The sequence below is a fragment of the Sinohyriopsis cumingii genome, unplaced genomic scaffold (assembly GCF_028554795.1).
Source record: "Sinohyriopsis cumingii isolate HCF-2022 unplaced genomic scaffold, ASM2855479v2 utg001789l, whole genome shotgun sequence".
Taxonomy (NCBI): Eukaryota; Metazoa; Mollusca; class Bivalvia; order Unionida; family Unionidae; genus Sinohyriopsis; species Sinohyriopsis cumingii.
Window position 1 is genome coordinate 92,931 of NW_028316053.1, and position 25,803 is coordinate 118,733.

At 33.8% G+C, this 25,803-nt stretch overlaps 2 protein-coding genes across 4 annotated transcripts in view; one reads left to right on the top strand and one right to left on the bottom strand.

The window, feature by feature from the left end:
• Positions 1 to 1,330: 1,330 nt before the first annotated feature.
• Positions 1,331 to 22,785, bottom strand: LOC149771514 (triple QxxK/R motif-containing protein-like). Of its 2 annotated transcripts, none has more exons than XM_089948362.1 (4): positions 22,655 to 22,785; positions 20,188 to 20,293; positions 14,084 to 14,169; positions 1,331 to 9,495 (listed from the first exon to the last, which is right to left on the bottom strand). In XM_089948362.1, the coding sequence occupies exons 2-4, from the start codon at positions 20,249 to 20,251 to the stop codon at positions 9,379 to 9,381; spliced, it is 267 nt and encodes an 88-aa protein (XP_089804488.1). In that variant the 5' UTR covers positions 20,252 to 20,293; positions 22,655 to 22,785; the 3' UTR covers positions 1,331 to 9,378. The 2 variants fall into 2 exon arrangements, with proteins under 2 accessions (XP_089804488.1, XP_089804487.1); XM_089948361.1 differs by lacking the exon at positions 22,655 to 22,785 and adding an exon at positions 20,840 to 21,023.
• The window catches only part of LOC149771515 (malonate--CoA ligase ACSF3, mitochondrial-like), a 58,399-nt gene continuing 54,448 nt past the window's right edge, over positions 21,853 to 25,803 (top strand). The window contains exon 1 of one of the 2 annotated variants that reach the window (XM_089948359.1): positions 21,853 to 22,186. The gene's annotated coding sequence lies outside the window, so the exon portion shown is untranslated. Of the gene's footprint in view, positions 22,187 to 22,786; positions 22,915 to 25,803 lie in introns of those variants that run through there. The other variant, XM_089948360.1, reaches the window with a different exon arrangement.

Sequence of the window (25,803 nt, forward strand, 5' to 3'; positions counted from 1 at the left end):
ATATTAGAGCAACCAATTACTTCCATTGTCAGCCATATTTTTGTGTGTGCCATATAATGCCATTGCTGCCTTATTTGGAAATGTAAATAGATTGTAGTTAATAATTTTGTTTTTGAATAATGTATCGTAGAATATCAAAATGTGCTATAGCGAGCCTTATTTTGGAAATGAATTATTGCAAGAATCTTGTTATCTGTTATGTTGCATACATTAAACTTAGCATAATGATTCTAATATAATTTACCTGATATAAGCTTAATAATGTTGTCATTAACGAAACTTCCTAAAATAACATAACTCTACTTGGGTAGTAGAAAGTGATGACTGAAAGGATATGGATGCTAACAAGCCAAGCATTTGCTGCTACCTTAATGTCTATTCACTTTAACCTATATGATCACAATACAATCTATATTCTTTGTCACATAATATAAATCTTCTAATCTGATACAAAGCACTTTAGTAGTAGTATTAATTAAAAAGATAGAGATTTTTATTGGATTTACCAATAACACACTCAACATTTATTTAAATGGGAGTCCAGGCATTTTAAATCTACTTGGGTAGTAGATTTGAAAGACAGTCATCCTTTTTATATTTGACAATAGTTTTATTTGCTCCATTGTAAGGTACAGGATCAGATCATAGCATCAACCATGTTGAGGCTGCAACATTGTAGCTAAGGTACCCCCCAAAATTTGGGTGTAATATATAATGATTATCAATAATAATTTGACATGGTTTATTTATCTGGTCTCTCGGAGTGGGGGCAACAGCCTGCATATGGTTAAGCATCACAAAAACATCTTTTGACAATTATGGGATATAACAAAACATTTCTATCCATATACGTACTCACTAGGCACTCAGCATTAAGAGGTTAGTGTTAGGACTGGTTGGCCTGTTGTCAGGATAATGTGACTGGGTGGGAAATCATGCAACATGTGTATGGCATGATGCCCCAGTGCTAGATATCACGATAAGCCATCACACTACAGACATGGTAGCGATATGACTGAATTTGTTTTAAAGTTACATTAAAAATCCAAATCACACCCATATAGTGCATCATGAAGATCTCAACAAGAAAAGAGCTTTGAACTTGGTTTGGCATTTTATGGCACATCAACACATGAAGGTTATTTAGTGCTGAGCCAACTGTAGCAAAGTGCCTTTCCAGGGAACCACCATGGTAGCTGACCCAGGCTGATTTGCTGGTAGGATTCAAACCTGTACCCTGTTGAAACTTAGTCCAGCACACTTAACCACTAAGCCACCACAACGACAGAGTTGTGAACAATACATTTATGCAAAGAACAAGAGCAATTCATTTTTATAAGGTAGCTTTTTTATTTCTTTGATATTAATTGTACACTTTCATCTCCATATTTTAAATATAGCTTGAATGATAAGGTATTGCATCAAATACAGCATACGTAAGACAAATAAAAGTGCACATCATTAATGATCTTGCACTCACTGGGAATTTATATTAGAACATGGAACTTTTTCATCAATCAATGATCAACACATTGTTACACACACAGATATATATATATATATATATATATATATATATATATATATATATATATATATATATATATATATATATATATATATATAATATAATATAGACACCCAATAACAACCTGTAACCTATTTCTACCATGATAAAGGTATGGAATCCTTCTGCCTGCTAAGTACTAATACAACAATTCTTTGGCAATGCTTAGAAAGCTTGGTACTGGTAATAAATATGAATCAATGATGTGCCAAAGTGTCAACTAATGTTGTTTCAAAGTTTTGTTCACAAAACACTAAATTAATGTGTTAATATAGACCTAGCCTGATGAAAAACATGATCATGAAAAAAGGAAGATTTAAGAACAATTACTATTACAGAAGTATTTGCTTACCAAAATGATTCAAGGATCTGCTAGGTTCAATTCATTGATTGGGAACTTTTTTTTTCCAAACACATTTTAGTGGCAAGGACAGGAGACGTATGGTAGGTAATCCACATGGAATAAGAATATTAATGTTGAACAGGTGCAGAACATATATTAATGTATTTTAACATCTTCTCATTGTTAAGCATATGTGGATTTCTAGGGATTCCATATATATTGTACTATCAGTGCAAGGGTTGGATTTCCTCTTAAACAGAAACTAAAGCAATGTCATTTCCTAGTGACCCTTAAAACATGGCTGACAGAAACATACCCAGTGTTGGGGGGTGTTTTCTTTTAGTGTGCCACCAAGCCAAATTCTTGTAAAAACTTAATGCATTGACAGATATTTATACTATAATACCAACTGAATGTAACAAAAGCATTTAAACTGATTGATCTGGAATTTTTAATGTGCAGTGTAGAAAGCTCTTTTACTACTATGTTTACAGGCAAATGTGATGGTGGACACTTTCAAGATGCTTATTTTCATTAAAGTATTGCACAAGACATTTTTCTCCTTGGCAAATTTCGTTTCTCGGAAAAATCTACAAACTTAGGTACTTGAAGAACTTTGGAAAAAAATTTGTTTTCTAATTTTTATTGCAAAATATTTTATATAATAATACAGTGAATTCAATCAACTGTGTGAGACTACTTCGGCAGGTTAAAAGCTATTACATATTACCTCCCTTATGAAACCACTGAACATTACATGCATCTTGCCATGAGATTACATTTAATGCCAAATTCTTTTGATATAGATTCTGTGAATCTAACAATATTATTAATCATGACACACAAGACATTTTGGAATTTCTGATGGCATCATAGATTGACATGACATGATCTCATCAGTATGCATGACAGCACATTGACATGACATGATCTCATCAGTATGTATGACAGCACATTGACATGACATGATCTTTCATCAGTATGCATGACAGCACATTGACATGACATGATCTCTCATTAGTATGCATGACAGCACACTGACATGACAAGATCTCTCATCAGTATACATGACAGCACATTGACATGAAATGATCTCTCATCAGTATGCATGACAGCACCTAGGTCTCATTTGCACGCAAAAAAATATGCAGGTAGCAATTGGTTCTGTACCAGTCTTCAATTAACACTTTTTTAGACATATGAACACATTTTTAGACAACTGAAATTGCTGCAAGAAAAAACTATATGCTCCACTTACACCAGTATGTGACAATAATTTTTGTGCTTCAGTGGTATGTTAGAGAGTCAATCAGCGAATCAGGTGTCCCTACAAGGATTTTGGGTATGTATGCATCAAAATGGCTGAAATATCTTCTTAAATTAATACAATCCATGCCTTGACATGGAGCAATTATTGGCTCATTCCAAAATATCCCAGTATGTTCATGGTAATTACAGCTGAAAATTTTCCATGTTCTTGGAGTGAATGTGTTCAGTTTTTTCTTCATATTGTGCAAATAATTCTAAGCAAATGAAAACTATTTAAGTTATGAAGAAAATATTGTAGCTTATTACAAGTTCCTACACAAGAACATTTTTTTATCTCTGACCACAAACAAGAAAAAACCAATAAACAAAAAAATTGCATTATTTTATATAAATTGCAAAATTATTACAAGATTACATACAAACAACTTAACACTGAAAAATAAAATTGTAAGATGATGCTAAAGTATTCATGACAATAAAAACAACTAGGGACTTCATTTTTCTTCAAATATAAACGACAAATTTTCAGCCAATAGTTTTGGTGTAAGTAGTAAAATTTATTAAAATCATTCCTCTTAAGTCTCAAAGCTAACAAACAATAATGAAATACAACTTTAAACCATTAATATATCTACACATCAATAAAATAAACAATTCTCCATTTTTTTTAAAAAGAAAAACAAATACATATAATATAATATACAACAAGAATTCTGCAGAAGGTATGTCTCACCTGATCAGCTGAGGCATAATCCAAAAGCTCTGCAAAGTCAAGAAAAAATCTGACAGTGTAACCTACTTTACCCTGTGCTGAGTAGTAGCACTGAAGCTTACATAAATGCAAAAACTAAATGTAATTACTGGAGTCTTTTGTTTACATCCAACAAGTTTACATTTCTCTGTGTAAATAAGTAAAACTAAGATGCTATTCTATGAGGTTCACTGAAACTTACTCTTGAAGGAACTTTGAATAATTCTTCAATAAAAAATGTGACACTTAAAAGTTTAGCTGTACTCTTAGGCACAGAAAAGTTACTACATTGATTACATGGGTATGGACATACATAAAGTTAGGAGCTGGACACTCTGGATTATGGATATACAGACAGTTAGGAGCTGGACACTAGATTATGGATATACATACAGTTAGGAGCTGGACACTAGATTATGGATATAAAGTTAGGAGCTGGACACTCTAGATTATGGATACCTATAAAGTAACTAGCTGGACACTATATTATGGATATATATATAAAGTTAGCAGTTGGACACTATATTATGGATCTACATAAGTTAGGAGCTGGCCACTCTAGATTATAAACATACATAAATTTAGGTGCTGGACACACTAGATTATCAATATACAAAAAGTTAGGAGCTGGACAATCTAGATTATGGATATATATAAGTTAGGAGCTGGCCACTCTAGATTATGAACATACATAAAGTTACAAGCTGGCCACTCTAGATTATGGACATATATAAAGTTAGAAGCTGGCCACTCTAGATTATGGACATACATAAAGTTAAGAACTGGACACTCTAGATTATGGACATACATAAAGTTAGAAGCTGGCCACTCTAGATTATGGACATAAATAAAGTTAGAAGCTGGCCACTCTAGATTATGAACATACATGAAGTTAGGAAGTTGCCACTCTAGATTATGGATATACATAAAGTTAGAAGCTGGCCACTCTAGATTATGGATATACATAAAGTTTGCAGCTGGACACTCTAGATTATGGACATACATAAAGTTAGAAGCTGGCCATTCTAGATTATGGACATACATAAAGTTAGGAGCTGGCCACTCTATATTATGGATGTACATAAAGTTAGGAACTGGCCACTCTAGATTATGGACATACATAAAGTTAGGAGCTGGCCACTCTAGATTATGGACATACATAAAGTTAGGAGCTGGCCACTCTAGATTATGGACATACATAAAGTTAGGAACTGGCCACTCTAGATTATGGATATACATAACGTTAGGAACTGGCCACTCTAGATTATGGACATACATAAAGTTAGGAGCTGGCCACTCTAGATTATGGACATACATAAAGTTAGGAGCTGGCCACTCTAGATTATGGACATACATAAAGTTAGGAGCTGGCCACTCTAGATTATGGATGTACATGAAGTCAGAAGCTGGCCACTCTAGATTATGGACATACATAAAGTTAGGAGCTGGCCACTCTAGATTATGGACATACATAAAGTTAGGAGCTGGCCACTCTAGATTATGGACATACATAAAGTTAGGAACTGGCCACTCTAGATTATGGACATACATAAAGTTAGGAGCTGGACACTCTAGATAATATAGATTTTTGACAAAAAGATGGAGTCAAAGGACTAAACTTTCATAATTAAGAAGGCTGTAAAGATAATCAAATTTGATTCATACTTTAAACTTGATTAGGGGAAGACTGGATAGCTAATCATGGTTTTATCATGAAAACTATAAGTGGCATTAAAAAACATGAAAGTGTAGTTACCCATTCAAAGAGCACATAATTGAAATTTTCCTGAACAATGGAAAATATGGTGTCTGAAAAACTAGAATCATTTAAACAAATAATAAAGTTTTTAAAGCCATGTGTTTTAGCAGGTTTTGTGACCATACTAATCTTATTCTCTAAGATTTGGTATTACTGACTGCAAGTTAGCAAGCTTCAAGCTTCTTTATTCTCTGAAAAAGATATACATCTATTCCAAAACACATCTGGATAGCACAAGTCAGTGCTGAATGCCAGATTAAAATTTGAAAATTCTTTACATCATAATGGGTCACAAAAATGGGTTGTTAAGACTGTCCCATGGAAAAACAATATTATTAGGGTCAGTAAGAGGAAAAGAAATAGAAAATCTAAAAAGAGAACTCGGATAAGAAACCATTTTATAAGTTATATGATGTTCTGAATAGCATCTCAGACTTGAATCACTGAAGGTCCGATGATCTGTGTCACTGTATGAAACAAGAGAGACCTTACATGCTTGAAGAAAAATCACAGACTTTGAATGTTTAAGTTTAATGAGCTTGATGAATATCACAGAGAAGAGATGAAGCCTGACTCAGATATGTCAGAATTAATGCAGGGAGAGATTACAAAATAGCAAACTTTACAAAGTACTGACTACTGCAGAGTACTATAAATTAAATTCTAAAAATGAGAGAGAGAGAGAGAGAGAGAGAGAGAGAGACAGACAGACAGACAGAGAGACAGACAGAGTAAAGCACCACAAGTACTGAAGTTTCAACATTACCAAGATGCTGACAGAAGAATCTGGACCTGTAAAACTTTCCAAACTTACTGTAATGATGATTCTTTTTATGACAAGATGAGGAACAAAAGAGTTGGAACAAGAATTGTTTTGCACCAGAATCAATTGCTGAATTGCCATTTTAAAAGTACCTGGAATTTGTAGGAGTTAGGCTGAAGAGAACTGCAAAAAGGTATACAGGGACATGAACCAAAAGGGGATTCCTCCAACCTGATCCAAGCTTAAGCTACAAGATTCATTGTTAAAAAAGACTAGAAACTTTATAAATCATTTTTTGTCATTCTGAAGATAACCAGGTGAACCATTTACCACTTATTAAAATTCTATATGGACTTTTGCAAAGTATATGCAGTACAATATATCATTAGAGATAAATATGCACAGGAGATACTAAGTTGATTGCTAAACTAAAATATTACTTGCAAACAACAAAACAACTTTAGACAAGGCACAAAAAACTATATTGGAAAGAGAAGTCTTCTATTATAATTCTGAGCATCTTACAGTAATATTATCCCTGGTCTTCAATCAACAGAACAAATGATGTAGATGATATTTAGTGTCCAAAATCAATAGAACAAATGATGTAGATGATATTTAGTGTCCAAAATCAATAGAACAAATGATGTAGATGATATTTAGTGTCCAAAATCAATAGAACAAATGATGTAGATGATATTTAGTGTCCAAAATCAATAGAACAAATGATGTAGATGATATTTAGTGTCCAAAATCTTAAACACAACATCTTAACATTCATTGTTCACAATAATGAAACGAGCTGTCTGCTAATGTTAGCAAGATAGGAATTCCTAGCAGATCAGGTACAAGCTATAAACATAAACTAATATAGCCCTAAAACAGTAAATTATGTATAAGACTTTTAGAAAATTGAACACAGAACCATTGACATTTTGTACGATAGCACTGCCATCACCAACTGGAAATCGGTGATATCCATGTCTTGCGATTCATGTATGAGACAAAAAGATATCAACTATTCTGATAACAACAGGATCTAAAACAAAATTGAAGAATTATCAGCATGGTATTTAAACTACCATACAAAACAAACATAATATAACATTACAGTTTTCATAGATCTTTGCTTTTTTACATTTTAGGTAAATTTCCAGGAATCTCTGTATGTCACCATATTTGAATATTCCAACACCACATTCAATTTTAAATGACATTTGCAATTTAGCCATGTTCTTTATCAATAAAACTATATCAATTCATAATGATCTTATTTAATTTTAAGCATTTTACATAGATTTCCTTGCTCAAAAGTATGTCCTATTTGGGATGTTTCTTCCATCCAATGGTTCTGATTACAAAACATTCACTAACTTGTAAGAAAACAAAATTTACCCTTCAATAAAAACTGATCAATCAATTGTTTTTGCCAGCTTCTTTTCATTATTGTAATATTGGCTATGGTGTTCAAATTAAATACAATGTACTGTATTATAGGTCATGTTCTTGAAGCTGGACATGTTACCCTCTTTCCCCATACGATTCAGAAGGAATGTTGACTCCCTTACAAATGTGGACAGTGAGGAATGTAATTCTGTGCAAAATACCATAAAATCTCACTAGCTTACATGTGACAGAGTGTTTATCATGTTTAACTCTACCATGTGTAACCATCCTGGGATTCCTAAAGCTAGACCTATCAAATAACTATCTTAAATTTCTGATGTTGATGGTTTTACAGTCGTAAACTGAGTTTAATCCCAAAGTGACAATAAAGATATTAAAATAAAATTTTGACTAAAACCATCTTAAAATCCATAAGAACAAGACTGTTATCCTCATCACAATGAAAATTTTGTCAACAAATTTCTCCAAATTTAATTTTTTAAGGCACTAACCAACTCACATGAACATCAAAATGGGACAATCATGACAATGCATCTGGCAATAAAATGCGCATTAAATTCATAAATGTTGTAGAACAATGATTTAGACAATAAAATAAGCTGGTCATGACCTGCATGTCGAGCCCACCCCAGAGTTTTTAGTAAAATGGTACTATACATAGACCTATATATCCACATACTAAAATATGACTATGTCCAACTATAGCCGAGAAACTGACCATATTACGGAAGTACCCCAAAGAAAGGAAGAAAATCCCCCACTAATACTGAGGTTAATATAAGGTATAGATGGACATATGGACTGATCAAATGGACATGCAAACAGATGCCATGATAATCACTAGACTGAACTCAACAAAAAATGAATTATTATTATAGTATTGCTCATGTATAATGTATTTTGAACTGTAAACAGCAAAGACCCTGATCTATTGCAAATTATTACATGACTTCTCGATTAACTTTGCTCTTCTGGGTCAGACTGCTAAATCATTACATCAACTTCTAAATTAATGCTTTATAATGGAAACTATCAGCAGAAAAGGGGAATATGTAAACATTCATTGTTTCTCTGCCTTTTCTGTTCTTTTTCTTTTATATTCCTTTACAATGGTACAAATCTTTAAATTCATAAAACTAAAGGCTATCTTCCAGTTGAATTTTTACAAACAATTTAAGATTTTGATATAGACACCTAAAACTTTATGAACTCTATTGTTCATACTGTTAATGCAGGTAAAATAAAGAAATTAAAAGTCGTATATAATAAAAGAGATTCCTGACTTCAGCTGACACATGGCTATATCAACCCCAGAAAAATTAGCATCACCTGAGCCAACAATTCCGGTTGAAGATCATTTTTCTGAGGTTATTTAATTCTTGTACAAGCATAATCAGAAGTTAAAAACTGTGTAATGATAATGTATTATGCAACAGTGAGTCTCGGTCAATGTTCTTCATAGTTTGGGGTTCAGTGATATGAAACATACGCTATTTCATATGATAAAGTCAAGTCTATCTTAATACTCTTCATCCATTGGAGCTGAGACAAGGTTCTCCTTGTTGAGGTACCAGTACAGCATGAAGTACAACCCTACCACCAGTGTCAGGCAGGTTCCCACAATCAACAGCACATCCTACAAATGAACAATAATAATTATAATAATTTTCATTTAATGTGGCTTTTTAATTTTCATCAAGTAACCTTAGTTTTTATCAGCTATTTCAGCTCGAGTAAGCTGAGATGAGGCCAAGTACCTTACCCAAAAGTATCTGAAGCAGCATGCCAGCACTGGGGTCTGGACACTCACCAACTGAGGTATCATGTTCCTTTGAAAAATTATGATGAAATAAAGTCAACCCTTAAAAAAACCACCTGTCATATATACGCAGATTCTCACTGCTCAAATCAAATTGTTGTCATGGGATTACTTCTTTAATGAGATCATGTCTTGAGAGACCATTGTTTGCTGCCAGAAATGGTGGTTGCTCATGACAGGTTTTATGGTACTGTAAGCTCCACGCTGGCTTCCAATCCATTTCTTCTAATCAATAAATTTATTCTATAGCGCACAGTAGAAATATTTCTTCTAAAATATTTTGAAAAATGAAGACCTGGTTTACTTTATTTCAAATTATCTCACTATTCATTTTAAAATAAATTTTTGTTTTAACTGTTTCAGAAACTGTTTGAAAGAGTTTCAATAAATTATAAACTGACCTGTCAGGATGATTATTATGAGAGACAATAAGGATGGAATGGATGGGAGGTAAACCAAGTAACAGAGACTATAGTGCTAGTCGGATTTCTTGATACAGTCAAGAGGAAGGGAGATAACTCTTTTTCTTCACTATTAAAAATAAAACATCACATGAAAGGTATAAAATTCTTCCATACTGGAATAAATGCAGACACTTATCACTGTGACATTTGAAGTAAAACTTGATGATTTACAAAATGCAAGTATTCAGGCATGTCAAAATTATACAACAGGTGGACCTTTAAATGCAGTATCAAAAGTGCCATGTATTAATGCAAGTATTATTAGGAATCATGTAAAGTTGATTTAAAGTAGAATTATTCTATGTTAGCATACTTCTCATTTTTTTTTGCCCAGCATATATTCTTTACCATTTGTTTTCATACACATAATATCTTTTACATATCAAATTACCTTTACGAGGGAATCAGAATCATAGACTGTTATTGACAAGAAGATAAAATAAATCCAAAGCATGTAACATATTATAGTATTCGCACACCTGCCTATTTGTTTGTACCCTCTAACCTAATTTAAACATGAAAAGCATCAGGGATATAAAAAATAAACCAAACTTAGTCAATTCACCCACTGATTTATAATTCTAACTGGATTGTTGCCACTGTCAAATTAGTGACATTTCAAAGCAAATGGAAGCTCACAATGTAAATAATCAGTCAGACTGCTCACTGTCCACTGGTTTCTAGAAAAGCTTATTTGAGTAAAAACTGTGTTGCATGCATCCATTATCTGCAATATCTAGTTATAATAATTCTAACACAAACTGAACATATAAAAAACAGAAGAACTCTTATAAACATTTGCCCAAGGAGATGTACATGCAAAATTTACAGAATTATTGAGATTTTCAAAGATGGTGAACTAAATGACATGTGTTGCTTGAAAACATAGAATGGCCCAAGCAAATATGCTCACCATGTTCCTAAAGAAACTCCTGTTTGATTCGAAACACCAACAAGTGTTTGGGACCCCTGGTGATAATGAGGTTAGAAATTATAAATCAATGAATGAAATGACATGGTTTGTGCATATTTCATATCCATGATGCCTTCTGTTTTTAATATCCGTCAGCGGTACAAACAAATGGGATGGTGTGAGAATATACTATAATAACAATATGTCTCTTCTGTACTGCATTTTGACATCAACTAGTTATACCATTGCTTTAGCATGAATACTGTGATAACCTCCATCTATCAGTCTGTCCATAACTCTGTCTGTACCAATACTGCTGGGTGGAAATCAACCAAACTTTGTACATAGGATGCCAATGTGATGACCATCTTCACAATATATATAGTTTTGACCTTTTTGCTGGGATTCATGGGAGGGGTCAAAGGTTCAATATACAAAAGAATGCGGTTACAGTGACATTTTTAATATTTTTTACCAAAATTTACACATGCAGTCAGAATGCCAGGAAGCATTATATATGTAACAGACTTTGGATTACAACTACTGAGTCAAGCTTTTTGGGGGAATGGGGTGGGGGTGAGGTAGTAGTCCAGAGAAAGTGGAGTATAAAGCATGTGGTTTTTTCATGGCAAGCCATGGTAGTGAGTCAAACTAGTATTGTTAAGTCTTATTCTGGGACAACCCCAATTACCGTAAATCATGAAGTTTATCAAATTTAGTTATGGAGCTAGTATTGCAACAGTATTTTTTTTAAATACAAAAATGAGATACAGATTAAAACATCAGTTACTTGCTAAAATATTTTGCAAAGATACTGAATTTATTATTAAAGTGTGAGCACCTGCCATTAGTCATGATTTTGTTAGGATTGCTGGCAACAACTTCCAGGAAATTATAGAAATTAAAGACGTGCATCCTGGTACAAGCAAGGCAACATATCTTGGTGAGGTTTTCTTTATCTCCCCTGCCCAACTTTGTTAGGGGAACAATCAAATATTTGAAAATGGTGCATATATCTAACAAGTTGGTTTAATGTTATTCAAAATTTTAAAAATATGTATGTCTCAGTTCATGGGTCAAGAGATATTCTATATTATGCATAGAAACATGTTTATGTGGAATATGAGATTATGATTTGTGTTTTACTTATACACACATATGACAGAACCAGGATTTTAAAATGAGTAGACTCTCATATTTGGATTGTCTTCTAAACTAGTAGATTTTTTTATTGCCATACATTTTATGTGTTTTAATGGAAACTGAACACAAAACAAGTGCATTTTTGGGTACATATATATATATTCTCTTCATAATATAATAAACATCAAGTTTTGAATATGAATCAGATTCTGATGGAAAAATGTTAAATAATAATAACTCATTAGGAATCAGTATATTGTCAATTAATTAAAAATGTTAGAATTATTTATCTTCTAGATCAGTTCAAAGATTTTATTTAATAAAATCCAAAAGCATTTTAATTTCCTAAGATCACTGTCTGGTGACTGCAGATGACATTCACTGTGATTATTTTCTGGTCCAGCTTTCCCTCTGAATTATTCTGTATTTTTATGAATAATGGAGAATGTCCTCTGTATCAGCATACAAATATGGCAATGACAGGGCAACCCTGCTCAGTCAGCAAAGACGTTCTAGCTTAGTTTTCTGGATGCTGGGTTTGTAAGGTTGCTGACTGCTCTCCATGTACACCGTAAGAAGAAAGTTCCTGGCTTGGACTTAAGATGTATTCCTGAGACTCATCCTCAAGGGCTGCTCTCTTCATGGCAGAGATCCAAGAATTTGTTGAAAAGTTTCACCACTGTAAATTAACCAAAAATAAAGATCGATTTAGACTTGAAATAAATAATTATAAAAAACATGATGTATTTATGCTTTTGTGAATAATTGATCCTAACTTTAAAATTAATCATCCTGTAATACAGTTTTAACCGATATAATATATCTAGACTAGTACTGAATATATGTGAATGAAAACCTCAAATAGGTTATGAAATACAAAGGATTCATACCTTTGTAACACATAATGCAAACTCATACAACTCTGATATGCAGGCATTGTTGTAATATTTGGCATTTTGACATGAATTGAGCAAATAGTGTAAGAGCTGTCCTTAAATAATCCTCATAAAACATTGTGAATCATATAATAATGATTTAAAAAGACACAAAAAATCAAATTACTTACTCTAGTTGTGTCTGGTGAAATCATTTTGTACGGTCAGTCTCTTCATTTTATCTCCCCTCTGTCAAAGGTCAGCTGATTTTCATCAAAGCCTCAGAAGGTATGGACCACCTTTGATCCCTTGTTACTTACAACACCTCAAAAAACATCCCACATTTGGCCTTACATTCCCCAAATTACAACAATAAGATAATCAATTAAAAGCTTGCTGTGAACACGTGTTAGATCTTCCTTCACAAATCTTATCCTATTACTCAGTCATGCATCATCACACCAATCGGTGTACTGGTGGAACATTTCTGGTTTTCTAGTAGACTGGTTTGGTTAGTTTCTCTAATGTATTTATAGAACTTGCACAAACACAGTGTTTGGTTTTGTAATTCATTTTAAAAAAAAAATCTTTAAATTGTCAAAAGCAGTAGATTTTAAGTATAAAATGGTATGTTAAGTAGACAGCCTTTATAGTAATTCTGACCTTCTGCCGGTAGAATCACACAAATGCTTATGTGTACACTTAGGGAGCATGAATTAGAGTGTTCAGGAACTTTGATACACCAGTCTGACTACTTTAGAAAATTGTTACTAACACTTTTATTAGTTGAAACAAGGTTTCTGCTAAATGTTTTCATCCTGGTCAAAGATCCAAGTAATAATTGATGCTATAATAACTGTCCATGAAACTTCAACAATCGATATCAATATTTAAACAACTGTTGTCACCACTATTTTTAGAACTGGAAAGTGATACTGTAGTCTTTTATCAACTAACGCTGGCAGGACAAAATGAAGAAGAAAAAATACTGTCTTCCAGTCTTTGAGTACCTGCATACCAGATGCAGTTTTCTTGATTTGGGCATGTGATTTGGATGCTTTCACTTCTTTTTTACTTTTCTTCCAATCCTGTTTGCCTACAAATGAAAAAGAACATTTTATAACAAAGTTACATTTTGATTAATTTTAATGCAATCATTACTAGACCCATATCTGTTAAGTGTTTCAGAGCAAATTAAAATGTCTGCTTTCAGTGATTCTTTGGTTTATTGGGATTTTGTGTCTTCAATTACGATTTATATCTCACCTTGCAGCGACCTACACATGTATACAAGTGACTGATTTCAATTAAGACTTATATCTCACCTTGCAAGGACATACACCTGTATACAAGTGACTGATTTATAGAATATATAATGTACAAAGCACTTCAGGTTCTGAGCTAAACTGGCTCAATTAGATGCACAAATCAATTTCAGGAATTTAAAAAAATAATTAAAAATCTTTTTTAATATATATATATAATAACTGTATATTGAATGTTCTAAGTGCTTCAAGCACTGGGCTAAGCCAGCTCAATAAAATGCACAAGTCAGTTTCATGAACCTTTTGTTAAAAAAAAAAAATTAACCCAGGGGAAAAAATGTGGCAGGGTTGGCAACAAAAAACAGTGATGGCCTGCCAACCAGAAACATATATTATTTTATGACCCAACAGAATTTTCCTGGGAAAAACCGAGGTCCTAAACTCAAAATCCATGTAAACATGTTATAAAAAAATGATTTTAGGTAGACCCAAACTCCTACCCTCCAGTTATGGACAAAGATCAAGCACACAATACAAATTATATATATAACACAACGTACATGCTCCATCTAATATAAATGAGAACTTGTTACTTTTGCAGCAAGTTCTCTATCCAAAAGTTCATTATCCACTGTGCATACTTTAAATAAAGTAAAGTAAAAATGTCATTGTGAATAATAATGAATTTAAATCTGATAATTATGATGACATACATTTTAATTAAATTGAATGAAATTTAAGTGCCATTTTTAAAAATGGCTAAATATCACATTGCCTTAGGACTGCAAACTGTTATTTTACAAAAAGGTGAGATATAGCATGCATGTGGTCTCTTGCTGTCTGTGTCAACTCAATGTTGTATGTGGTCTGTTGTTGTCTGTGTCAACTCAGTATTATGTGGTCTGCTGTTTGTGTGTATCAACTCAATGCTATGTGGTCTGTTGTTTGTTTCAACTCAGTTATGTGGTCTGTTGTCTGTGTCACCTCAATATTATGTGTGGTCTGTTGTCTGTGTCAAATGAATGTTACATGTGGTCTACTGATGTTTGTGTCCATGTTATTTGTGGTCTGTTGTGTCAATTCAATACTATATGTGGTCTGTTGTTATCTGTGCCAATTCATTGTTAGAGTATTTTTGAAGCCCATAACTTCAAAACCATGTAGGAGTTGGATAAAGTTTGCTACACTTACTATTTTGGAAGTGGGGATTGTTTTTGTTGATTTTATTATACCAAAGTGAATCCCACTCTAGGACAAGAGTTAGGGAAGGTCAAAGGTCAATAAAAAAAATTCTACATATTTGGATAGAACTCAAGGTACATTTACCATCATGAATAAATATTACATTCGTACATTTTTAACTGTGTTAGTGTTTCTCTACTCCCATTTTGTCTCACTGCCTGATTCCCTCTCTCACCCACATTTTTGTCAAACATAAAATGATTTTTAAATTTATTCTATAATCTATTATTAGGGGGTGGAGGGTGGAACCCAGCAAAATCAAACTTTCATTTTAAAACCAGGCATGGCATTACTGAGTCAAACAAAACTGGCCAGGTCTAGGTGGCCAGACTGGGTACCCTTACATCCCTACTTCAATTTTGTAACATATTTATAGACCAAGAAAGACTGAGCCATTGATGCTATTTATCAATCAGAATTGGCCTCCATGTCACTCTTTGTACCCTGGAGACATGCCCCTGGGTCACAGGTTCCTGAGTCTGATCTTACCACCAGGTCCTTATACCCCAAGAGTCACAACTGTTATGTATATCTATTAACTCCTGGTACATAATTTTATGTATAATTTTTGTAACTTTTATTCATTTTGTAAAATGAAGTGATTATCTATAGTTGGATTTGGTGTACATGCATGTCATCTATTTTAAGATATTAAAAAATGTAAAGGTACATAGGATCTATAAACAGATGCTTATGCACATCTTGACAGTTACTAATAAAAGAATGATTAGTACTGTAAACATGTTTACGAGTTGTTGCTTTTTTTCTCCCATTGGAGAGGCTGGTCAGCTGGTATCTTAGATGAATTAAGTTAACTCCCATTAGATGGGTGAAATCATGCGGATTGTTCTATGATGTTGGAAATTTGCAATTTGTCATTTAGGTAGTAGTAGCAAAGTACATTTTCACCCTTTCGCTAGTATATAAATACAAATAGCTGGACAATTTTGGTCATTCTTATTTCTTATGTTATTGTTGCAATACCAGACCTGCAGATTTTATGTTGTATCTAGATATTATCTGGGTGGAAAATGGGCCATTCAGTGCAAATATAAAGTGTTCATTGGACTAAAATATTCATTTGGAACTACTGTGAATTGTTCAAAGGAGTTTTGAACAACACATTTTGACATCACATTTCTTGGCAGACCAGTCAGTACATTTCCAGTTCTGAAATTTATATGAAACTGTTCATTCTTTTGGACTTTAAAATAAATGTTTCAGGATTATCTGGGATTCACTTTGTAATAATGTTAAGTTCCACTCGCATTTTCTTTGAAAGTTAAATTATTTGTGAAGTTTTTCATTTCTTTCTGTTACATGTATTTAGTTTATGATTAGAGAGTTGTAACAGAAGTTGGGGGCTTGTCCTGGATAAGAATTTTTGAAATATAGCAGAGAAATTGAAATTATCTTCAAATTTAAATTACTTATTGTTCAGAAGTTTCTTTGTCCCAGGTCTTTTGATTTCCAAAGTGAAACTAACAAGCTTTTACAATATTACCTGGGGTGGAGAATTTTGTTTCCAATCTGACCAAGAAAGGTTCTGAGTGTTAAAGGAAAGATGACTTGCTGGAGCTTGCCAACCACTATTCTCTTTCTGACATCATAAGTCTTTTTTCAAACAGGAGATTAAACATATTTTGGTCAAATATGTGATCCAAAGGACATTTTTGATGCAAATACTTTATGATTAATTAGTTGTTGTTGTGGGGTTTAATGCCATTTTTCAGCACACAATAGGCTATACATGGCGGCCAGTATTAATGGTGGAGGAAGAACACGGGAAACCACCAGAAAGAACCACCAACCAATGAGAAGCTCATGGCAAGCTTTCTCACATACCCACATTGGCTGAATCTGGGACTTGAACCACTGCAGACAGAGGTGAGATGGCAGTGATCCGTAATGAAAAGCGCTTTAGACCACTCGGTCACTCGGGGCCCCTTGATTAAATTGAAGAAAACAAAATAATTATTCCAAAAACTGGTCACAACATAAAACACTTCAACTTCTCAAGTGTTAAGACACTAATGACTATTCTTTCTCAAAACAACAATAATAAATCTAGCTACAACGCAAAACAGATGCCCGGTTGTGGGTCAATCCTCTGGAAAAACCTAACTGATACATGGTGTTTGTCACGTACTTCAAGTATGGCCTCAATTCCACTTTATGAATCTTACTCTGAGAAAGAATTTTTTTTTTTTTTAAAGTTGTTTACAACTCTTACTGGTTCTGAATCAAGGTCAGGAACTAGGACAGCATTAGATACAATGTCTCTATAAATTTGTTTACAACAAAAACAAAAAACCAGTCAGAACTGAACAATATCAAATCCAGTAAATAAAGTTACATTATAATAGCATGGAATAGAATAAAATTTTTTAAACAACAAACAAATTAAATCAAATATAAATTAAATCAAATATACATAACATGTCGCACACTCATTTATACATATTTAACATGAATGTATATGCGAGACTATTCTGAGAAACATACATATTTGAGCAATATTCTATACAAAGATACATTTCAGTAATACCTAAGTCATATGTATTCATACATTGAATAAGACCTGGACATGTTATTTATGGACATAATGATAAAGTTTTCTATTCAGATACTTCAACATGTCATTCCAGCAGGTCTAGAGAGAATTTCTTTCATGATATATTAAAAGAAGCAAGGGAATTTGAATTACGTATCCTTAGGGGTAAGGAGTTCCATACAGTAGTCACTGAGCAATGTGAATGAGCTTTTGTAATGGTTGGTTTTCGACCACTGAATCTGAAGATTGTTGTTAGTCATCAATTGGAGATTACGTTCTGTATTTTGATCATTTTAGTTCAATTAGGTAAGAGATATAATCTGGAGAAAGTTCATTAAAGACTTATATGTCATAATTCCTTTAAAATAAAGAATACATATTTTCATGGGCAGCCATTACAGATGTGAAAACAAAACATTTGAGAGAGTCATAATAGGAAGTTTCATTATTATTTGGGCTGACTGACCTTTTCTGGAGTTTATCAATTCTCGACAGACTATAATTGGATGTGTTTCCCCATATGGTATAGCTGTAGTCTATCAGTGGTAGTATATATTCCAAAAATAAAGTTCAAGTTACTGGGGAAGTAGAAATCTTGGGAGAATTTTAAAATACTTATTTTTTGACTACCACTGCAAATAGGTGATTGAGCATTCCAATGCAAATAGGTGACTGAGCATTCCACTCCAAATAGGTGTTTGAGCATGCCACTGCAACCAGGTGATTGAGCATGCCACTGCAAATAGGTGATGCAAATCGGTGATTGAGCATTCCACTGCAAATAGGTGACTGAACATTCCAGCTGAGATACTGATCAATGTAGATACCAAGAAGTTTTTGATTTTTGACAATAGACATATCTAAGCCATTCTGAGTCAGAAGTAAATCTATGTTAGTTGAGAGGCACTGCCTTGTTCCAAATGTCATAGCTGTAGCTCTATATCATGGCTCTCTGTCATCAACAAGTGCAATACATCATGAGAAACAAACGATTGTGAATTTTACAAATGTTGAGGTTGCATTTTATTCAGAAGTGCTCAAAGTTTTGAAACTAAGAAGCTTTTCCCCTAATCAGACTGATATATAAATTCTCAAGGTCTCACCGGATGGTTTCGTATTTTGACACCTCCCTATTTATTTAGTTAGAAGGCATGAACCTAATTATTATATGCCTAGCATTTTTAAATTCAAACAGAAGCTAAATCTGTAATGTGGTTTAGATTTACATTGACTTAGGCTTGAAAATGGGTTGGCTTGTTTGGTAAATGCCTGTCACAGTTAGACTAGCATTGGAGATCAAATGTGTAACCTGCAAATGAACAGCCTACCTGGCTTAAATATTGACATATGTCTGCTACAGAGGTAAATATCGAAAAATCTAGCTTGTTGAGGGGTGATGAAAGGTATGCTAATTTGTTGTTGTTGTTGTTGTAGGGTTTAATGCCATTTTTCAGCACACGATAGGTTATACATGGCGGCCAGTATTAATGGTGGAGGAAGAACCCGGAAAATCCCTAGAAAGAACCACTGACCCACGAGAAGCTACTGGCAAGCTTTCTCACATACCCACACTGGCTGAATCCGAGACTCGAACCCATGGAGACAGAGGTGAGATGGCAGTGATCCGTAATGGAGAGCGCTTTAGACCACTCACCACTCGAGGCCCCTGCTAATTTGTTAGAGTACTAGTGAAATTTAATTATGCATAAGGCACATATTCTTTTAGCTGCCTAATGTCACAGGAAAATATTTAAAAAAGCTCTTGGCCGTCAAAAATGAATGTAAACAAGAGGGGTTGGTGGCAGTGTTGGTTCAGTATAAATGCCACCAATTGCATAAGGACTTAACCTGATTACCCAAGTCAAAATCTTACAAGCATGCTTTCTACAAAAATCATTAGGTAGTTTTTATTTGTATCTTTATTGTAATATTATTCTCCTTTTTTGGCAACAGGTCATTGTTGGATGAAAATTCACTAAAATAACTGTCTGGTGAGACTAAAAGAAAATCCCCGGCCCCACCCAGAAAATTAGTTGGTTTGTCTGTCCCTTACCTATCTGCTTCCTGTATTGTTCCACAGGGGCTGATCGCACTCCAGTTGTGTCCTTCTTACCCATAGCTGTATGCTACCAGTTTAGCACCAACTTTTCGGTTATCATCTATAAAAATAGAAATTGGGCACTACTTTTAACAAGAATGTCAGTTGCATATGGGGACAGGGGCAGTTAAACCACTCTGTTCCTGTTTAAGTTGGACACTTCTCTGTGAATAACTGACGCCGTTGGTACTTTGAAACAAAAAGAGCCACCCTTTCTCAAAATTGAACCCTACTGAGAAAATAATATATTCATCCCTGAATTTTGTTGATTTCGCATTTAAATATGACCCACAGTACAGGCAGTTTAATTAAAAACAAACGTCTAAAGGGTCTCCGTTTTCATCTTAATTGTACGTTTCAAAGCTAGTCATACAATGTAAGACATAGTACATGTTTTTCTTTTAGGGCCAGCACACACCCCCCCCACCCCCCCCCCACCCCCACCCCCATCGGGTGATGTGTCTTACGTTGTAGGACTAGTTTCAAAGCGTAAATTTGTTATTTGTTCATCAGATGTATTGGCAGTGGATAAAACGCGGCTTTCACTGATGGATTGCCAGTGATTAAATTACAGAGAAAACATATAACGTTACAGTAAGACAGCTACCTGTTAGGTACGATACTTTCACTATACTTATCTCAACACAAAATCATGGATCGAAATTGTCTTGGAATAGAGTTCCATGGGCGAGACAGAGTTTTTCCCCCTTGCCAACAAGGCTAGTTGCTAGCAGGTTGAAGTTTGCTACTACCACTTCTGCCTTAGGGTACCGGCGAAACTTAATAAGTTCCGGTGTGATTTCAAAGCCTGTCACGTCTATTTAGGCATTCTGGGATTGCGGACTACATGCAAATGTGACCTAACTAGTAGCATTTAAGAGCTTGAGGTGTAGACTGGCCCTAGCCTGGTACTTTAGGCGAAGGTTACATTTCGTGACACTTTTGAGTTTCGTATTTAGCAAAAAAGAATTTTCCAGGTTTTCCTCACTGATAATACTGGCTCTTTAAAAATACGTTGTATATATTAAGGCTTGTTACATGAACTCTTAAATCCCTTTATGTTGGTGTATGATTAATGGATGCAATTTGGTTTGTAGAGTTAACAGCTTGGCCTTAGTTTAGATGTACATCTATAAAAAAATACCTGCTAGCTCTGCTCGCTAATGTTCACTTTCAGAGCTTCAAGGGTAAATTGTTAAAAAAAAAAGCCATTAACTTTTGTTTGAACATTTGATATATTTTATTATTCATTCATTGCACTTAGAGAAGCTGGCATTGTGATGACTCGCAAAATTTGTTGTTGTTTTTTGGAATAACTGCTAAAAATAGTGTACTTTGGACTAATTCAGGCCTATTTTTTGAGCACATGTAACAGTCGGTTTGGTAAGCTGCGTGCTTAGGCCATGTAGAACTTCCACAAGTACAATATCCAAGAAATTTCAGCCACAGTTCATGAAAGTAACGTAGAGATATGCCAACATTCTCTCCAAAGTGCATGTTGCACATATAAACAATTTTACTTTATACCGGTCAACCTCTCACAAGTTCATAATATATTTGGTGCACCCATGTCTGCCTCATTCGGCTCTACTTCTGCTATTTCTGTATGAACAAATATGCCTCGGATGTGTTATCGCCGCAGTAAAAACACTCATTGCGATCGGCAGAAATTTCTCCGCCAAAAAAACGAACCCGATCTAATCGGAAACTTGCGAACGGCGTCTTCCATGTCAGCGTATGGATAATATCCAAAATTGCATAATAAACGGCCAGATAGCAACGGCGCTAGTTTTGCGGCGATTGTGCAAAAAGATGAAAAAGACTAGAAACAACGATTCCCACAGTTCTGTCGAAAAATGTCAGCGGCCTATAACTTCCGGTTTCGTTCTTCAGGGTCAAAATTAGACGACTACCTTAGTACAGATTTATTACTTTAAGTTCATGACATTTAAAGGTAATAATAGTATGAACAAGGCAAGTTTTAGTACTTTCTGCGGTATTTGTGCACATTAAACTGCAATTACAACCTCGTATATCGGATCGCTGCTTTTATTTTGTTTATTTTTTTTATACCTAGCTCACAGGGGCTCGTATCGTTGCTTAGAATGTACCTGTCATACATGTACTATATAATAACTACAAGTACTTATTATATAGTACATGTACGACAGGTAAATTCTAAGCAACGATACGAGGACCTGTGACCCAGCTTGGGTACGTGTAATGCAAGATGTATAATGCAAATGAAACTTTCAATTAAAGCCCAGGTATTTTCAGCTATAAGAAAGAAAGAAAAGAAAGAAAGAAAAAAAAAACAACAACACGGCACCAACTTGCTCACCCACATTGGGCCCGTCGATTGCATGCATCAACTGTATTAGTGACTAGGGGTCTAGACCTTGTTATCACATTTGTTAAATACCTTGGTTCATGAGGTCATGTACAAGTCTTCGTTACGATGGAGGTAAGGTACTTGTAATGTAGGTCCCTAATCTGGTTTAGGTCAAAATTTGTGCTGCACGGAACAGCAAGGTTAAGGTCACATCATCTGAAAGAAGAAGAATGATTTCTACACAGTAACGTTAGATTTGCATTACATACTACGGAACAGCTGCTATCATTAACGCGAAGGTGGTAAAAAACTATATGCAGGGTGTGAGTCTGGGACTTGAAGATATACAGGTAATTATTCGTGATTCACATATCTGCCAACTTTCTAGGCAGTGTTGTGGGGCTTGAGGAGACCATACAGTGTTGTGGGGCTTGAGGAGACCATACAGAAGTGTGTATCATTGTTTCAAAAGGGGAGTCCGTGCACATGACGCAAATAAGTGATATTGTACAACTGACCCATAAGTTATTTACTCATATAAGCCTGTTCAATATGACTGGAAATTAAGACTTGAATTAAAGAAAATATGGGTTCTTTTTAAGCATATGATATACTTTCAATTAAAATATTGCTGGTAGACTTAGCCTTGTCATTATCATCAATACATACATTTTGATACACACTCACATAATGACAACTACACAGATATTAAACACACACACACACAGTCACACAGTTTGTGTTTAAATCATTTTGGAAAGTGGAATACATTAGTAACTTATAATTACTGCTCTCATTCTAGGGTTTAAGGTGATGCAGTTAGCATTAGTGTTAATCTTTCAGGGTTGATCACATTGCTAATCTGCTAATGGAAAGATCAATAAAAACCCAGCTATCACTAACCTGTTGGAGCAGTGGAGATTTCTCCCAGTTGTTATCATACCAGTTAACAAGTAGTCTTGTATTGGATGTAATGAATAAAACATGAGATACCATTCCCATTAATGCTTAATTGATCTGTTTATTGTGTGGAGTATCAACCAACATTCAACACTTTATGAGGTACTATAAATGCTGTCACTGGGTATGAACAGGTGCTATTCCACACCTCAAGTAAATTAGAGTGATTTATTTCAGTTTTTGCACACCTTGCCTGGTGTATTGATCATGAACACTGATTTTATTATTAGTAATAATGAAAAAATTAGGATATTGAGCTAGACTTGAGCAGTCAGCAAAGGTTGCATTAGCAAACTTAATGAATAATTTAGATCATGCAGAATAACATGCCAACAAATAATCTGTATAACAATTGGAAGATTTTGCAAGGTGTGCTAGAACTATTACATCTGTCCAAACTTTGTTGTTACAAGAGACAGCATGATTATAATATGAAGAGAGTAAGAAATGCTGGCAAAGTAATAATACAGGAAAGTCTGCAGTTAGTATTCACAGAAATATGAAAGTGAATAGTGTAATACATTTGTTGATGGGTGTAGAACCGTTTATAAGTCATCCCTGTAATCCACACTAATGATGCTACTTTTCTTAACTTATGATATCAGACACCAAGTATTATGAGATGGCATGCAACTCAAAGCCTTTTTGTACCCAATCAGATATGGAAAATAAATATTAACCTTCAACTTTTAATGAGTTTTGTATGTGATACATAGCATTACGTGTTGGCAGATATGGGTTTGCATTTGGACTTGTAAGCAAGTATATACATGTATGTATATTGTGCAACCTTTGTACATATACATGTCCATGCAATAATTTAGCTGTATTGAAATTTGGAACAGTTTGTACCGTTGTAATAGTTGCACAGAATCAAATTAGCAATCACAAAATATTGTTTCATGTCAGTTTGATCCATAATTTCAAAAATAGAAAAATTAAAATAGAATTTTAAATCAAAAGTAATAAAGCATAATCATGCAAGAAAGTAATTGGTGATTTTGTTTAAGAACATCTTTTGTTTAAAGATTTTCATGTTAATTTTATTGCATTTTATCTCACTTATTGGCAGAACCAAATATAAATTCATATTTGGAGATCTGAAAACCTACTTTTCTATAAGCCAAACCCAAAATAGGTATAACATCTATGCTATACAAATCTGATTTTTTAACAGTTGAAGACAGATGCAATAGGTAATGTTCTGTAAATTAAAAACACTGCTTAAAATAAATTTTGCTTCCTACATCTAGTCAATATCACGAAAAGATATATCGGAAGATAAAGTATTCCCTGCTCCAAAACAGACCCAAATACTCATACATTTCTAGAAAATCCTGAGTGAGCCAGACCATGCTTTATTTTAAAAAAAACTTATAAATAGACCAGACCATGCACTTTTCAAAGATGGCCTATAATCATTTGATCTACACTTGTATTTCATTGTTATCACACTATGATCTTAATCTGAGTAACATGACAAAGAGAAAACCAAGAAGCTTTGTAAAATTCAAGATAATTTTTTTTTTAAATGCGAAGTGAAAATTAAAAATTACTCATAGTATTGTAAATGAATTCCCAAATAGTTTGAAAAGCTCTATATCAAGGCTAAAAGTAAAGAGTATTTCAAATGAGTTCCAGTGTTGTTCTGAATGAAGTTCAGTCTAATGTACTGATGTGCAAATATCATTGAATAGTGTTGATATACTAACAGTCTTGATGTATCGCAATGATATAATCTAAATTTCTTTAAATTAATTCACAGTTTTTTCAAAATAGTTATTTAGTCCTCATATCTGTGAGCACTATGTAATTCCAGTGAATAATTGAAATAAATAAATTCTCTAAAATAATAATTGATCATAACTAAATGACTGTACTATAGATGTTTAAGATAGGAATGAATAATTTTCTTACTCAATACCTTATATAAAAAACTAAGACACAATTTCAGAACCAGGATGAGGATCATATGTTCATTTCCAGAACATTACAATTTGTGCACATGGCCAGGTTGTTTAACAGCCAACCAATTAGAAATTAGGTATGGCAGAATTTCCTTGGGGGGAAACAATGACCTGAACTCAAACCCAATCAAATTCTTCAACAATATTACTTCAACACCTTCTAAGGTTAAAAGACCACATAAACATGTTCAATTAAATTAAAAGTACAACCCACTATTCAGAAGCTATGTAATGCATTTCCAAAAATAACCCTTTACAATCTACAATCAGGGTCAATATTCTTCTTCCATATCACTTTAGCATTCCTATATT